At 46.6% G+C, this 15,637-nt stretch overlaps 1 protein-coding gene across 2 annotated transcripts; it reads left to right on the top strand.

Annotated features, from left to right (window-relative positions):
- The first annotated feature begins 48 nt into the window (after nucleotides 1-48).
- Nucleotides 49-11,861, top strand: INO80E (INO80 complex subunit E). 2 transcript variants are annotated; one of them, XM_044448066.1, is made up of 7 exons: nucleotides 51-232; nucleotides 3,852-3,922; nucleotides 4,832-4,884; nucleotides 6,572-6,647; nucleotides 7,954-8,071; nucleotides 9,937-10,065; nucleotides 11,531-11,861. In XM_044448066.1, the coding sequence occupies exons 1-7, from the start codon at nucleotides 143-145 to the stop codon at nucleotides 11,732-11,734; spliced, it is 741 nt and encodes a 246-aa protein (XP_044304001.1). In that variant the 5' UTR covers nucleotides 51-142; the 3' UTR covers nucleotides 11,735-11,861. The 2 variants fall into 2 exon arrangements, with proteins under 2 accessions (XP_044304002.1, XP_044304001.1); XM_044448067.1 differs by lacking the exon at nucleotides 9,937-10,065 and having other exon boundaries at nucleotides 49-232.
- Nucleotides 11,862-15,637: the final 3,776 nt, after the last annotated feature.

The following is a 15,637-nucleotide window of genomic DNA, read 5'->3' as shown; positions in this document are numbered from 1 at the left end:
GTAGTTTCGTCCCTCTCCGCTTCCCTTTGCTGTGGCTCCTTCCTGGGGCACGCCGGGAGACGTAGTTCGTCCCCGCCAGCGTTTTCCCCTCCTCTGCCTCCTTGTCTCTCAGTTCCTGTCCCGAGTGACTTCCCCACGCGGCATGAACGGGGCGGGGGAGCCCGACCCGGGCGGCGGGGGCTACAAGAGGCGCTACAGGGCCTTGAAGAGGAGGCTCAAGTTCCTGATTTATGTAAGGACCGGAGGAGTGTTGGGGGCGGGGAGGGGGCTGCTGGAGGACGAAGTAATATTTTGGAAGGAGAGGGGTGCGTGGGCTGAAATTCCCTTGGGAGCGAGAGAAGGAGCTCTGCAAGAAGGCTGCAGAGCAGAATTAGCAGTAAGGGAATAAGAGGAGAGGTCCTCTTACGGACCAGTAGCTGATTAAAGTGCAGAAAGCACTGAGCAGGAATAAATGGTACAATCTCCCCAGGGAGGGGTGTAATCAGTGGGATTCCTCAGGAATCTGTGTTGAGACCAGTGCTTTTCAGCTTATTTATAAATGATCTGGAATTAGGAATGAACAGTGAAGTGGCTGAGTTTGCTGATGGCACCAAATGACTTGGGCCGGTGGGAGGTAAAACGGGATTGCAGGGTGCTGCAAAAGGCTCTCCAAACTGGGAGAAGGGGCATCACAATGGCAAATACAATCGAGGGTAAGTAAGCGTGAATCGCTGCATGTTAGGGCAAAAGCTTGGGGTTGTGATAGATAGCTTGATGCCAGTGTTGACACAGTGTGTGCCTGCTGTGAAAAAGATAAACTCTTTGTTAGATATAATTAGGGAAGGAAGTTGCCAATATCAGATTTCACATGCAAGTGTATGGTGTGATTGTGCTTAAAATACTGTGTACAGGTTTGGTCACTATATTTAAAGAGGGTATTGTACAGTTGGAACATGTGCAGAAAACGACAACTAAAACCTTTAAGGAGTTGAAGTAACTCCCCTCTGAGGTGTACCAAATTATGTATGTAGAGAAAGTGGATAGGAGACATTTTCTCCCCCTTGCAGAACTAGAACCTGGGGTCATCCAATGAAGCTGATGGGTGGCAGAATCAAGACAGATTACAAGGAGGAATGAGGTATAGCTGAAGTGTGGCACTGAATTCCCCAAGATGTAGTGATGGCCACCAATTTGGACAGCTTTAAAAGGGGACTGGATGGATTAATGAAGAAGGTTATTTATGGCTACTAGTCCTGATGGCTGTATGCTACCTCCAGTATCAGAGGCTCTTTGCCTGTGTACTCCACTTGCTGGGGAACATGGGGAGGAAGGTGCGGTGGTGGCTGGCTGGTCACCTGTGTACAGAATGCTGCACTAGAAGGACCCCTGGTCTGATCCAGGAGTGCTGCTTTAATATTCTTAAATGGGGTGGGAGTGGGGCAGAGGTTATGCTAGGTTAAAAAATATCCAAAAGATTGGGGGCCATTTTAGGATACAGCATTGTATTCAGTCTTAATCCTATTTTGAGTTAGACTCAGTGAAATACATACATGAGATTAGCATTGGTTACAACCCACATTTATTTTATTCAGATTCATATACTGTTTTTCACAAAACTATGAAAGCTGTGAATATAAATTACAGTAGCATGAAAGCACATAAATGCTACACACTATGATTAACTGGCAATAAAACTACAAAACACTTCTGTGTGTTTCAAACCAGAGCAAACATAGAAACAGAGCGAGTCAGAAGGGGTCTCCTGGGCCATCTAGTCTGACCTCTGGCACCAGCCGGCTCCGCTCACGGCACGCCCACCATGTGCACGTCCAGCCTATCCTTGAACACCCGCACCGATGGGGCCTCAATGACCTCTCGTGGAAGCCCATTCCACACCCTCGGGGTCCTGACTGTCAGGAAGTGCTTCCTGGCATCCAAACGAAACCTTGGCTCCCTGAGCTTTGCTCCGTTGGGGCGCGTCCTGCCTTCCTCTGCAGGGGAGAACAGGTCTCTACCCATCTCCATGTGACATCCCCTCACATACCTGTATGTCGCCAACATATCCCCTCTGAGTCTCCTCTTCTCCAGGCTGAAGAGACCCAGTTCCCTCAGTCTCGCCTCATACGGCATCCCCTGCAAACCGGCCACCAAGCTTGTGGCCCTACGCTGCACTGACTCCAACCTGGCTATATCCTTTCTGTAATGAGGGGCCCCATACAGAAGACAATACTCCAGTTGCGGGCGCACCAGAGTCGTGTAGAGTGGTAGTAATACCTCTCTTGATCTAGAAGCCACACTTCTGGCTATGCAACCAAGGGTGGCGTTCGCCCTCTTGACCACCGCATCACACTGCTGACTCGGACTGGGTCACACTTCCAGGAGAACTTCTGTAAAAAGACAAGTTTTGGCAAGATGTCTGAACAGCAGAACTGTGGAGGCCTGGAACACTGAATGCTCTACTACAAGTGCTCCTGAGGCAAACCTCTGGAGCATGTGTCCCTCTCAGAAGTGTTCCTTCTAATTAATGCAGGGAACAAACAGGAACATAAGGGGTGAGACAATCCCAAAGGTGTCCTGGTCTCATGTAGTTTAACTTTTCCTGTTTAAAGACTCTTTAACTTTGGTCTGTAGGATGTAACCAGGCACATGTGGTAGTGGCTTGAATAAGAAACATTTAGCAACCCGTGCTTTGTGTCTTCTGGAGAGCTAGGAAGGAGTTTCAGAAACACTGGCTCTTCCAAGAGAGAGATTTTAAATGGAACATTATCTATTTGCCTACACTGACTCTATTGTCTATTAAATGTTGGTGCTACATTAGTGTCACAGAGGATCGAGCATCATGAAGCTGATCAATAATCCCATCATGTTGGGATTATTTTGAAATCGGACAGCCTGATGATTTGAATTCCCCATGGGGAACATCTGATGCCAGTGGGGCATTTTCTGTACAAAACAGGCCAAGCAGGGATGCATGCTAAGTTTGGAGGTTCTGCTGGTGTTAGCAGAGATCGGGGGTGGGCAGGCTTCAGGCTTGCATGATCTACCGGAATCTACGGCCCTGAGAGATGGGTGTAAAATAGCTTACATAGGTGGACATTTGCTGGGTGACAGGTGACCCCTAAGCACATGCACAGCCCGGGAAATTGTGAGCAGTAGCAGAACCGAGTTCATAAGTCCTTTTACTGAACTATCCACTCCTGCTTTTTCCATGCATTCTTTCCAACAGCCCAATTTGGGAATGGAAACATTTCAGTTCTCACTATTTTAGGCATTTGGGTGACACTGTTCACTCGTGGAAGAGAGGCTTCTTGAATCAGGAATCCCCGGGTTGGATCCCTCTCTCTCTCACTGCCTTGCTAGGCAGCCTTGAGCAAGTCTTTCTCTCTCTGTCTTCCTTACCTGCAGATCTTATGCAATATGGCGCTGATGATACTGACTTGCCCTGCAGGGGTGTTGTAAAGCCTGCAGCACATGAGGCATTCAGAGGCTTTTATTTACTCATTCCGACCCCAATTTGAAGAGCAGTTCACAACAGCTGGCAAAGTAGCAGTACATTAAATAGTTAAAAGCCAGCAGAAGAGAGGAGTAAAGACTCAAGTGGAACTTCCTCTGACTTGAGTCTCCCCAGATGTCTTGGCCTACAATGCTCAGCATCCCTGGCTATGCTGGCTGGGGCTGATGGGAGCCATACAGCAAAACCGCTGGAAGGGAAGGCAACTGCCTGTTTTATGCCCTTTAATGTATCCTGGCTCTGTTATTATCCAAGGCAGCTGCTTTTCTCTGGCTTCTGGCATGGCCACCCTGGAGAGGACAGACGAACTGGAGAGGAGGTAGAGGGATCTCTTGCTACAGTCTGTCCTATCACTTTGCAGGAGCAAGAATGTTTTCAAGAAGAACTGAGAAAAGCCCAAAGAAAACTCTTGAAAGTTTCACGGGATAAAAGGTGAGCAACTAGGCAGGGAAGGGTGGGGGTGTCACTTGGGGAGGGGGTCTGCACCCCAGTGGCTGCTCCAGCAGGCTGTCCAGAGCGGAAGCGGAGCTCTGAAAAGTCACTTCAGTTATCTCCTCTTTCTGTCTTGTTTCCCCTTGTGTGTTGTGTCTTTTGCAAATTGTAATCCTGTGAGCAGGGGCTCTTGCGTTTTGCTGTTTGTATGCAAGCTGCTCTGGGAGCCTTCTCTTCCTCTTTAAGGAAATAAATAGTTGGTGGACCCATTGCAGGAACCGTGGCCTAGAAAGGTAGGGTAAAGGCCGCTCCCTGGCAGGGCTTCTGGCTCCTTAGCTGCATGACAAGGAGAAATTCAACAGGTTAGACTTCCCCTCATAGTTGCAAATTATCCAAGGGCAAACTGCACCTGTTCTTGTTCTGCCTGTACATCTGCTAATAATAGCCTGACAGTGTGGAGTGTGGCAGAGGAAACAAGGAGCTTGCATCTGCGAGGGCACCACTGCTCCGTTTGTGCAGCACTTACTGTCAGAAGCCGTTTAAAACCAGTGCAGAGTCCTAGACTGTGAGAAATCAGAGTAAAGAAAAGCTCCTTCAAGTGTGTGCAGAGTGACTTTGTCTCTTGAATAACCTCAGCCAGATTTTGCCCTTTTTTGGACGAAGGAGAAAGACCCAGGCAAATGACATGGTTCCAGGGTATGTTTGAATAGGCTCCCAGAACAGTTTACATGCAATTAATAAGAGCCCACAGGCCCACAGACTTGCAGTCTGAAAAGGCACCATGCCAAAGCAAAAAGGGATGGAAAAAGGACAGAAAAGCGGTCAGTACAGCTGGTGGACTGACTTTGCTTCTTTGCCCTGCGCTGTATTTGGGATAATGTCACCTCCTCTGCCTTTTCCTCTTTCCAGTTTTCTACTTGATCGCCTGCTGCAGTATGAGAATGTGGATGAAGAATCATCAGGTAATAAATTCCTTCCGCTTGTGTGTCCTGAGAAAAACAGTTCCCATAGGCTTGTATCTGCAGGTGTGCCAGGTAAAATGCAGTGGTTTTGTTTTGGCTAATGCTGAAGCAATCATGCAGACTCAAACAGGAAAAGGGAAAAACACACTGAAAGCCAGAATGTGGTTTTTATTTTAATGCACTGTATATATTTTTTTATTGTATTGATTACCTTAAGGTCTTACATGGCTGTGGGGAGCATTGAAGACTGTGCAGACATCACATGCTTCGGATAAAAATGTCTATACATTACATAAATGCACCTTATTAATCCAGGATACCATTGGAGACATTATACAGACTTGTGTGCATGGCTGACCTAGTAGTTTCTGTGTGTTTGTGGGCCAGCTGCTTGTGTGCGCTTATTCACAAGACCAGGTATAAGGCCTGAACCAGGAAAGGGTGGGAAGACATTGACTTAGACTGAATTTAAACTGCAGCCCTAAACTTTACCACATGGGGTAGTATGTATTTACTACTACATAGTACATTTTATTGAACTTAATGGGCCTTACTCTGAGTTGGCATGCATAGGATTGTACTGTTATTTTTTTCCAGTTTTTTGGGGCTTCTGTTGCAGATTCTGGCTTCTGTTTTTATGTTATCTATATACCCAACACCATTTTTGGCTTCTGTTTTCTGTTCTCTATACATCCAGCACTTGTTATAGTAATACTCTTTAAAATTCTGAATGCTGTCTTCTGTTCTTGGCTTCTGATTATTTTTTAAAATTTCTGGTTACTGAAAAGTTTTCTTCCTTTTGTTATCTATCTGTGTCTTACACATGTTAACTTTTACATTTTATGTTTCGCTTCTGTTGAATTTTTGTTTTAATATCCTAGTGCTTTGAGAGTCTTTCGCTGTGCATTTGAACATCTTTATTGAACCTCTTACAGTGCCTCTTTAATCTTTTATTATTTTTGTGGCTGCTGGGTTCCATTAGCAACATTTGCTACATTGGGCAAAGTATGCTGTTTATTTAAAGCCCTCCTTATTGTGATGTTCCTGTGTAATAATGAATTTCTAGGATTTGAGTACTGTGCTGATTATTTAAATTATGTTGGTGACTTTGTTCATTTTTGCAGTCCATTTGCTTGTTTTTCTTGCAGTATTTGCAGAAACAGGGGCTACAATTAAATGTAACTTGACTAAAACCTGCCTTGGCCATTTAGAATGCTAAGAGCTGTAAGTCTAAATAAATACAGATCTGTATGTCGTGATGCGCTTTTAGTCCAGGTGGTGTCATGATTCCATCAGGCTGATGGGTAACTCAGTAAATGTAACAGCAGCAAGAGTCTTAGTTAAAAGCGTTTTGAAAGGATATTCAACTTGATCCTAAATGCTTTGCTGCGCGAAGCCTTAAGTGGTGGGGGATCTGACTGCAAAGGTTCTTGCCTTCAGCATTGGACGGGGCGGGAGGCTGAGTGCTGTATAGCAGAGCGTTTATTTTTCGGTCTTGGACCAGGGAGACTTGAATTTGACTAATTAGCCTGGGGGATCACTGGATAATCTGAACCATGCTGTCTCTCAGCCTAAACCTGCCTCATAAGGATATTGCGTAGATGAAATGATGCCTGTACACACCACGCACAGAGCATCCTGATGGAAGAGGGGCATCTGCAGGTCCAATTCTGACGTTCCATTTCAGATTCGGACGCAACAGCATCCTCTGACAACAGCGACGGGGAGATGCCCAAGGGAACAGAGCCACAGTCCTTAAAGAGGTGAGGCTGCCTGAGTTCTGGACTCCAGACGGGAGGAAGGTCAGTGCCCCTGCTCAGGGTGGCTGCCCTGCCCCTCCCAGGAGGGCTGTCCGTCCTGCTCGGTTGCTATCACAACGGGCAGAACCCTTCTGCTTCACCTGTTGCAGCCTGATTGCAAACTGCCTTCTCCGTTGGTTTGGAAGCCAAGAGGGCCATCTGCTGTTTTCGTGTATGGCTTAGCTTTTTAGCTTTGGCATGACCGTTTCAGACAATATCCCACAGGGATGATCTATTTTAGAAGTAAAGAAGGCTGCCTCGTCAGTCATGCATTCTGTAGCACATCTGGTATGAGGTCTGTGGCACCACAGGGAGAGCTGTAGGTCTGTTGCGCCAACAAACCAAGATTTGTTCTAAATGAGACAGACCTTCTGATAGCAGGTGGTTCACCTGCCCAGCTAAGTGGTGTCCAGTCTTTCCCGAAGGGGGTTGCACTCCTCCTAAAGGATCAGCCTCAAAGTTTTGTTTTATTTTTGGGGGGTCCCTGTGGTGTGAAGCACCTTTTCTCAACTTAAGCTGATATTGCAAGAAGTCAGAGATAACTTGCTGCAATTATCCATGCTCTGGCAGCCTCGGCTTTGAATTAAGGCAATGTGCTGTACATTGAGCTCCCTTTGTGACCGGCCCAGAAATTTCAACTGGACCAACACATGGCAGTGGATGGAATTGTTAATAAGGATTGTCAGGGATGCATCCAGTCTGTTTCACAGCTCAATGCAAACTGTTTGTATTAATTGTTAGGGCTCTAAATGGTTTGGGACCAGGTTACCTGAAGGGTTGCCTCTTCCCATCCACAATTCCGCAGACCCTAAGAGCATCTTCAGAGGCCTTCCTCCAGTGGCCCCTGCCAAATGAAGTGAGTGAGTGGCTGCTAAGGGTTAGGGCCATGGAATGCCTCCCCAGAGGGCTTTTCCTGGTCCCTTCTTTGTGGTCTTGTTTGCAGCAAGTGAAGGCCTTCCTATTTTCCAAGACATTTATTCCTTCAGTTTAGTTTTTAAATGCAGTATGGTGTTTTTGATATTTGCCAGCTGGTGTTTTTTAGGTTTTTTTCCCAGCTGGTGGTTTTAGTCTGCTTTGAACCATGGAAGGTTTTATATTACATTCTATTGTGCGGCAGGTTTTCATTTCGTGAACTGCTCAGAGAGCTTTGACAGTCTGACAAACTAGAAAGAAAATCATTCAGCCCATCCATCAGTCCCGGAGCTGGCTTTGTAGAGTGCACTCACAGCTCATCTTCACTCAAAAATCACAAATCTCTGTCTCTCCGTAGGAAGCGCAGTCCGCAGCTTGGCAGTGCCTCATCGCCTTCCTCTTCAGGTCTTTCCCTCCAGCCAACATCTGGCTTTGGCCTCCCAGCTTCAGGGACACAATCCCCCTACTTAACCTCTGTGAGTAACTCCATCTCTCAATGGGTAATGGGGCAGAGTAGAACTGGTTGCCCAAATCGAACCTTCAGATCCTGTAAGTTCAGAAAAGGCTTGGGAATAGATCCAGTGTCAGAGATGGCTTTGTGGGGTCTTTTTTACACTTGTGACCAGAACTTGTAACATGGTCACCCCAGGCTGTGGAGATTCTCTGCCCTCTTTGATCCATGTTTTCGTTTTCCTAGGCCCCAAAGCCACCTTTGAAAGTGAGGTGTTTTGCCCTGTGGTTGACTCAGCGTGGCTGTGCTGGCATTGAAAGAAGGGCCGACAGAGGCTAAGGTTCTTCATCCGCATTCAGAACGGTCACCCCGCTGTTCTTGCTAAAGCTGCCAAGATGGATAGGATAAAAACAAACGACAAAGCTTGGCCAGAGTCTGTATCCAGGTCCTGCCTACAGACTCATGTATATTTGTGCAACCTTACCCAAAATGGTGATCCTAGTTCTGAGGGCAAGCCTGAAGTCAGCTATTTGTGTCATACTCCCCCATCCTCTTGCCTTTAGCTTCCTTTTCATATCACTTCCATTTCACTTCATTATTTTTCTATTGCAGTGTTAGGTGTGGTTGTTAACCCCGTATATAGGCAGAAAATTGAGACTCCGTCTTTCTTAGAGTCAGAGCAATGTGCTGGGAGAACGCAGGATACGATCACATTAGGGTTATATATCAAGGCTGCTTTTTTAGATGATGCCTTTCTCAAGAGTTGTTAGTTCCTGCATTTGTAGAAACTAGCCTGCCCCAACCCGGTACCTACAAAATTTTTTGGACTATATCTCCCATCAATCCTGTGGTCAGAGACTGAGGAAGATGGAGTTGAAGCCCAAAACGTGTGGAGAGCACCTGGTTAGGGAAGGCAGATGTACACACACAGAGTATATGAATCTGATCTGTATGTGAACTCAGTCTGTTTCATTCTGTATGTGCAAATGAGGACACCCCCACACAAAGAGGAAAAAGACTCTCGAGACCAATTTCTGCTAAGGATTATAGCTGACAAAAAAAGGGGCAAACAAAGCTCTCAAGGAACCAGGGCAGCTTTTATATCAGGAAGGGATAAACCTGCACAGGACCGAGCCCAGGGGGGTCATGTGATAAATCAGCCTTTTCCAGCCAGTGGCTTCCAGATGATCTGGAATGCAGCTCCCATCAGCCCTCGCCAGCATGGCCCTGCCTGCATTGGAGCTGAGTCTGACATACCTGGAGGGCAAAGCTTGGGGAAGGCTGTGTGTGGGGTTTATAAATTAATGCAAAATGGTGAGAAAGTGGCCAGCAAGGTTGTGGCTTTCCTCTTGCTTTCACAAGACTAGAACTCCAAGGAGGTCCCTTACTACAGCTGATGGTATGATGGATAGATTCAGGGCAGACGAGAGGAAGTACGCCTTCACAGAACAGACCAATGCATACGGAATTCGCTGCTACAAAAGCCACTGGCTTTAAAAGAGGGTCCTTCTTTAAAAGATGAGATGCTTCTGCAGAGCGTTCTCCAGTGGCTACGAGGCCGTGTGGCAGCTATAGGAAGCCTCCACTTTCAGGATCAAGATGCCATCCGCTGCCAGGGGCAGGAAGGGGTTGCCAACTGTTTGCCTTGTTTGGGGTCCCCAGAACGATCCAGCTGATCAGTCTGGAGAAAGGGGATTCTGGAGGGCTGTCCATGGTAGGTGGGTGTTTGAGCCACCTGCTCACGATTTGCAGGAACAGCTCTCGAATATATATACAGCAGCTTCTTAACTTTACAAAATTCAGAACCCCTTTCTGGGGCTCATGTGCTCATCATTCATTCTTTGATTTCTTATTCCATCTTTTGCCTCCCACCATCCCTTTCCCGCCCAGCTGGCCTCACCCCCTTATGCTCCCTTCCCCTCTGACTACTTGGCACTGGGAGCTGAGCCTGGGCCCCCACAGCCTGACACCAACGCTACCCGCTCTGCCCGGCGGCCCCCGAGGCCCCGCAAGCCCAAGGTACCGCCAGGAGATTGCGTGTGTGCGTGCGTGCGTGCGTGCATGTGTGCATGTCTGTTTGTGTGTGCAGTGGGTGGGGCTGGGGGAACTGCTTTTCGGAAAATGCAGTGCAGGTTTGTGGGTGTGTTGGAATCTGCATACATGGTACTGCATTGCATTTGGGAACATGTGCTCAAACAGCCAGATACTCCCTTGTGTTGTGAGGAGGAGACTGGATCGTTTGAGAGAGATTTCACCACAACTGTCTCTGGTGATGCTTCCTCTGCTTCTGGAAATGGAACTGATCGAGGCGAACTGATTTGACCTGCTTCGTACAGCTCCCAGAAATCCTGACCGTGCGCTGCGCTTGACGGGAGCGATAATCGCACACACCTGGGGGGCATCTTTCCCCGTAGTAAGGCGTAACATGTGAACGGCCTTTCTCAATCAGCCTAGTATGCTCTGGATGCATATAGACTACAGCTGCCATCATCCTCAGCAAGCATGCGAGTTGCAGTGTACCAAATGTGAAGTGTAACAGCTGGAAACTGATACTGAATCTCTTACAGATGTTGCACAGCAGCTCTCCATGTAACCTTATTTCCTGAGCTTGCCATGGGGGAGTAACACGCAGCACGTGTCTTGTTGTTCTGGGGGGGTTGCTTGATCCCCTGTCAATGAGACACTATTTCAGCCAGTGAGACAAAAATGTCCATGTCCATTTTTGTGGGCACTTGAGAAGAAATAGGTGATGCTGGTGAAATGATGGGGTTGCAAGGTGCTCCCATACATTTTTGGAAGGCTCACCCATCCTGCCTCCCTTTTGATTCTGATGCAATTTTCCATGTGCAGATTTGATATGCAATGTTCTTTTGCCTGCTTCAGCCACGGAAAGTTTTGGACAAGAATTCAGATTAATTGTTACGGGGTTTGATAGGCCAAAATAAGTACAGGCAGTCCTCATGTTACAAATGGGTTCCATCCTTGAGAAAACAAATTCATCTTTAAGTCAAATGTGTTTGTAACTTGAATTGCATATAGTTGGACCTCCACAGTCACAGGGGTCGGGGCGCAAGATCTCTGTGAAAATGGAAAAGTCACAAAGATCTCTAGCCCCCTGCCGCCCAAACTCACCAGAGCCTCCTCTTTGCAGCAAGGAAATGTGGGTGAGGTTTCTTTCTCCAGGTGGGCAGGGCAGGAAAGCCTGCCTTGGAGCCCTTCCTCTTTCTCTATGGTGATGGCAATTCTCTGCAGCATTTTAAAAAAATTAATAGGCTTTAAGGCAGTTTGTTCATATGTATGGGTTGTTTGTAACCTGGGTGTTTGTAACTTGGGGACTGCCTGTATAGTGTTATTCTGTCTCACTGGACTAATGTTCTGCACATGGTGGGAAGAAGCTAACAGATTGCATTGCTTCTTTATCCGTGGGCCTGGGAAGGCCAGGGTCATGTGTCCCACCCATGTTTCTCTCTCTCTCCTTCCACAGCTGCCACTGCCCCCTGCCTCCCCCACTGACTGCTCTCCTGTGGTGGTGGGGCTGCCCTTTCCTTCGCCCCGTGGGACCCCCAAGCTGCCACCGCCCACCATCCTCAGCACAGTGCCTCACCAGATGTTCAGTGACGCAGGGGAGGGGAGTGGCGAAGACCCTCTGGATGGCGACGACGAGCTGGTCATCGACATACCCGAGTGACCCCAGCAAGCGGCACTTCCCGTTCAAAGGACACAGGCCTCTCTGGTGCCCCACAATTTTATTTCTTGTTTACAGACTCCAAAAAACATGCAAAACAGTCAATAAATGGGATTTTTTGTATAAAAAATTCCAGGCGCCATTTCTGTGCCCCTGCTTCCCCAAATCCCACCCCCTGTAAGCTTTCTTCTTCTCCTAAACCCCATGAGCCCTTAGAAGAATTTGCCTCATAATGAGGCCAGAGGTTTCTTGACCTTTTCAGGTTATTAATAAAGAAAAATTCATGTGAAAAAAATACATCCCTTTACAACATGGGGTAAATCTCTCTCTTATTTTATTTCGGGGCGGAGAAGAAAAGAAAGTCCCTTTAAAAGGCAGGGAACTCTGAAAAAGTGCTTGAAATCTCCTGAGAGGGGAAAGGGTAACCCTTTTTAAGAACCAAGAAAATAGTTTTTCATTGCACATGTAAACATGGAAGTTTTATCTACTTCCAGAAATTCTGTGGTATCTATCAAAATGCACACGGGGTCTCCTTCATATAAAATTGGAACATCCCCTGTATCTTAAACATGTTATTTTACTAGATGGTTTCTGGTAGGCACCCAAATGTTGCTACTTGCTGCATTGCAGCTTTTGCTACAGATTTTTTTTCTTTTTAGTGGTGATTGGATGTCTATAAGAAACCATTCTGTGATTACAAATGTAAGAACTGAGAACAAGGGAAGAATCTTTGGAAACTGGCAAAAGAGAATCTTGTGTTTTATGTCTGGTCGATAGTAGATTTAAGAGAAGCAAAATGCTCAGTTATTCCTTGGCTGCATACTTGCCTATCAGCATAGATGGAAGACTGCCTCTCTTTGAAAACTGGCTCGCAACTTCTACAGCAAACTAATTTGTCGCAGGACTACCGTGTGACTCTTGGTGAACTTCTGTCGTGCTTGGAGGGCGAATGTGGACCTCTGAAATGGTCCAAATGATGCCCAAGTTCCTACTGCCGCACACTGGTAAAATAATGACTGCCATCTTTATGCAGGGGTGCTAAACCTTGTTCAGCTTCAGGGTTGAATTCTAGTTTGGAGATGCTCTTGGTGACCACTTTCCGGTGGTGGGCAGTGGGTGAAAACATATAGGAAATGTAGCACATTTGGCTTAAAGACTTAATAATGTAAATCTTTGGAGAGGCCTTTCAACCTTTTAGAATGGGGAAACTATGCCTAAAAGTGAAGAAACAACCCAGTGATCAGTGGCTGGGGAAAGGGACATCGTCATCTGGAGAGATGGCCATCTGGGGAAGGAAGGTTGTATTTGGTTGCTGGATCTGCAGTCCCATCCTCATCCCCCCGCCCCCCACTTTAATGGTGCCACCAGCTCTGCTGTCTGGGACGGATTTCCTCAGCCCAGCTAATGGTAGGCTGGGCCAGAGAGTCATGACCACGGCCAATCCTGCCTTCTGTCTCTGCCTGTTCCTCTTTGTTAATACATGAATCCCCATCAGAAGTTGTAGTGCTTTTCAGAAAGATTTTCCCAGTGGAATTCTCAAAAGCAGTCGCAAACCATTCCCATGAAGATGAAAAATGGGGACATCTGAGAAAGTCAAAGTAGCTGCATGAAGAGCAGACTGATGAGCTGAGAAAGAAAAGGATATCTGTACAAAAATGAAAGATAGGTCGCCAAGGAGTCTCAGGAATGCTGCAGCTAAGAAGCTGGTGAGGAATACTAAAAGCAACAAAGAGGGCCTTTGGTGTGTGTGAAGGAAGAGAAAGCTGAAGGAAATGGTAAACTAAAAAAAAATCAGCTCCCGGTTTGCTTCCCCTCTCAGCAAGGAAATTATATCCAGTTTGAGAGCAATAAAGAATTGGTCAAGATATATTGAGCTGTTCTGTATGAGTTCGCATCTTTAGGGCTTGAACACTGCGTCCTAGAGTCTGTGGGAATTCTGTGGAGTCAAAGTACTTTGCTTTTCAGCAAAAGTGTTTACCAAAGCCCTCTGTGATACTGTGCTTGGAAAATTAATGTAGCCCAGACAATACTACTGTAAAGTAAACCATAGAATATTAGAGTTGGAAGGGACCTATGAGGCTAGTATGAATGCAGGACCACATTAAAGCATCCCTGACAGATGGCTGTCTAACTGCCTCTTGAATGCCTCCGGTGTGGGAGAGCCCACCGCCTCCCTAGGTAATCAGTTTCATTCCTGTACTTCTCTAACAAGGGACATTCACTGCTGGTTGGAAAACTCTATTCAAGTATGTTCACCAGTGGTTCCTCAGCAGAGTGATGGGAGGTTTTGAGAGGATTGCCTTGGGCTCTATTCTGGGTCTGGTACTCTTCAACATTTTTATCAATTGCTTAGATGATGGGGTGGAGATCTGAATATGAAGCCAAACTGAGAGGAGCAGCTAGCAAAACAGGAATAAAATTCAGAATAATGGGAAATCTAAGTTGAATGAACACACTGAAATTTAACAGAGACAAGAGCAGAGTTTGCCCTTAGGCAAAGAAAAAAAAGTGCGACCAGAAGATGTGGGTCACCAGGCTTGGCAGCAGTGCATGTGGAAAGAATCTTGGGATTGTTGTTGGTCAGAAGCAGAACGTGAGGGAGCAGTGTGCCACGGCTGAAAAAAGGCTGGGTGCGTTACTGGTACTGTTGCCTCAAGCCATGAGGATTATTCTTTACTCTGCTACTTCAGCCTCCTCTGGTGTCCTGCGCCCAGACCTGGGTGTCACACTTAAGGAGGATTCTGTGGAATAGGCTCAGAGGTGGTCACCCAAGATGGCCAGGGCTAGAGAAGACGTGTGGTATGCAGCTGAGACACTGCAGGCCTAGCATGGAGAAAAGAGAGCTGAGGCAGATGATACCAAGGCAAGGATCTGTTTGTTGCTACAGGGCTGCAGGGTTAGGTCAAAAGCGATTAAGTCACAGGAAAGTCGATTTGGTTGAACACGAGGAGCGATGTGGTGGTGGTGAGTGTTCGAATGTTCACCCCTTAGTGGGATGGTAGGGTATCTCCCTTAAATATCTTTAAATGGGCTGGGTAGCCTCTACTGGGGACACGTCAACCCCAAATTACATTGAGCCAGGTGTGTGTGGAGGCAGGCTACACAAAGGTGAGTGTGCCTTCCTCAGCAACACACACAACTTCTCATATATGGAAGTGTCAGCATTTCTGGCAGAAACTAGCAAAAAACGGGGAGCAGTTCATGAACAGCACAGTGTTTTGCTCTGAGCCTGTTTTAAAAGAGTAAAGATGGGGAGAATAAAATGTGTTTTCAGGAAGGGAGTGTGTAGACAGCTGTTTTTCTCAAGCCAAAGGTATGTGCAGCAAAGCAAGCAGGACTCTGAGTGAGTAGAATGAAGTATGCCAGATAGAAACCCTTTTCATCTAGGCAGGAAGCTAAAGGACTAAGGACACTTTTTCTTAATAGTTCAAGAGCATGAAGTTTGTATGTCAATTTCAGGTTAAGATGAGCAGGGAAAAGAGAGAAAATTTAGGCTGTATAAAAATTCAGATGGGATGCATGTCTTAAATGCTTTTTAATTTTTTCCCTTCCTTATTAAAAAACACTATGCTATCTTTTTGTGAGCCAAGCAATTATCCTTTTAAATTCCAAGCCAAAACTTGGCATAAAAGAATGTCATTTCAGAACCATGGTCTGCTTGAAAAGACAAATGTTTGTGGGGGTGGTGAAGGAATTCTTGGAGGATAGGTTTATTTACTGTGACTTTTCATTGACTTTCTTTAAAGAAGAAGCAGCACTCACAAGTCTGCCTCTTGGGCTCCTCCTGCCTTTCCTTGGCTCTTCCACACTTTGCACCCCCCACACTGTTGCCTTAACGTATCAAACTGGAAGAGGGGGTGGCCTCCATTTACGCCCTTCCCTAGAGCATAATATAAATGGACACCA

The sequence above is a fragment of the Varanus komodoensis genome, unplaced genomic scaffold, assembly GCF_004798865.1.
Source record: "Varanus komodoensis strain SLA01 unplaced genomic scaffold, ASM479886v1 scaffold53, whole genome shotgun sequence".
Classification (NCBI taxonomy): Eukaryota; Metazoa; Chordata; class Lepidosauria; order Squamata; family Varanidae; genus Varanus; species Varanus komodoensis.
This window is presented reverse-complemented; position numbering and strand designations above follow the sequence as displayed.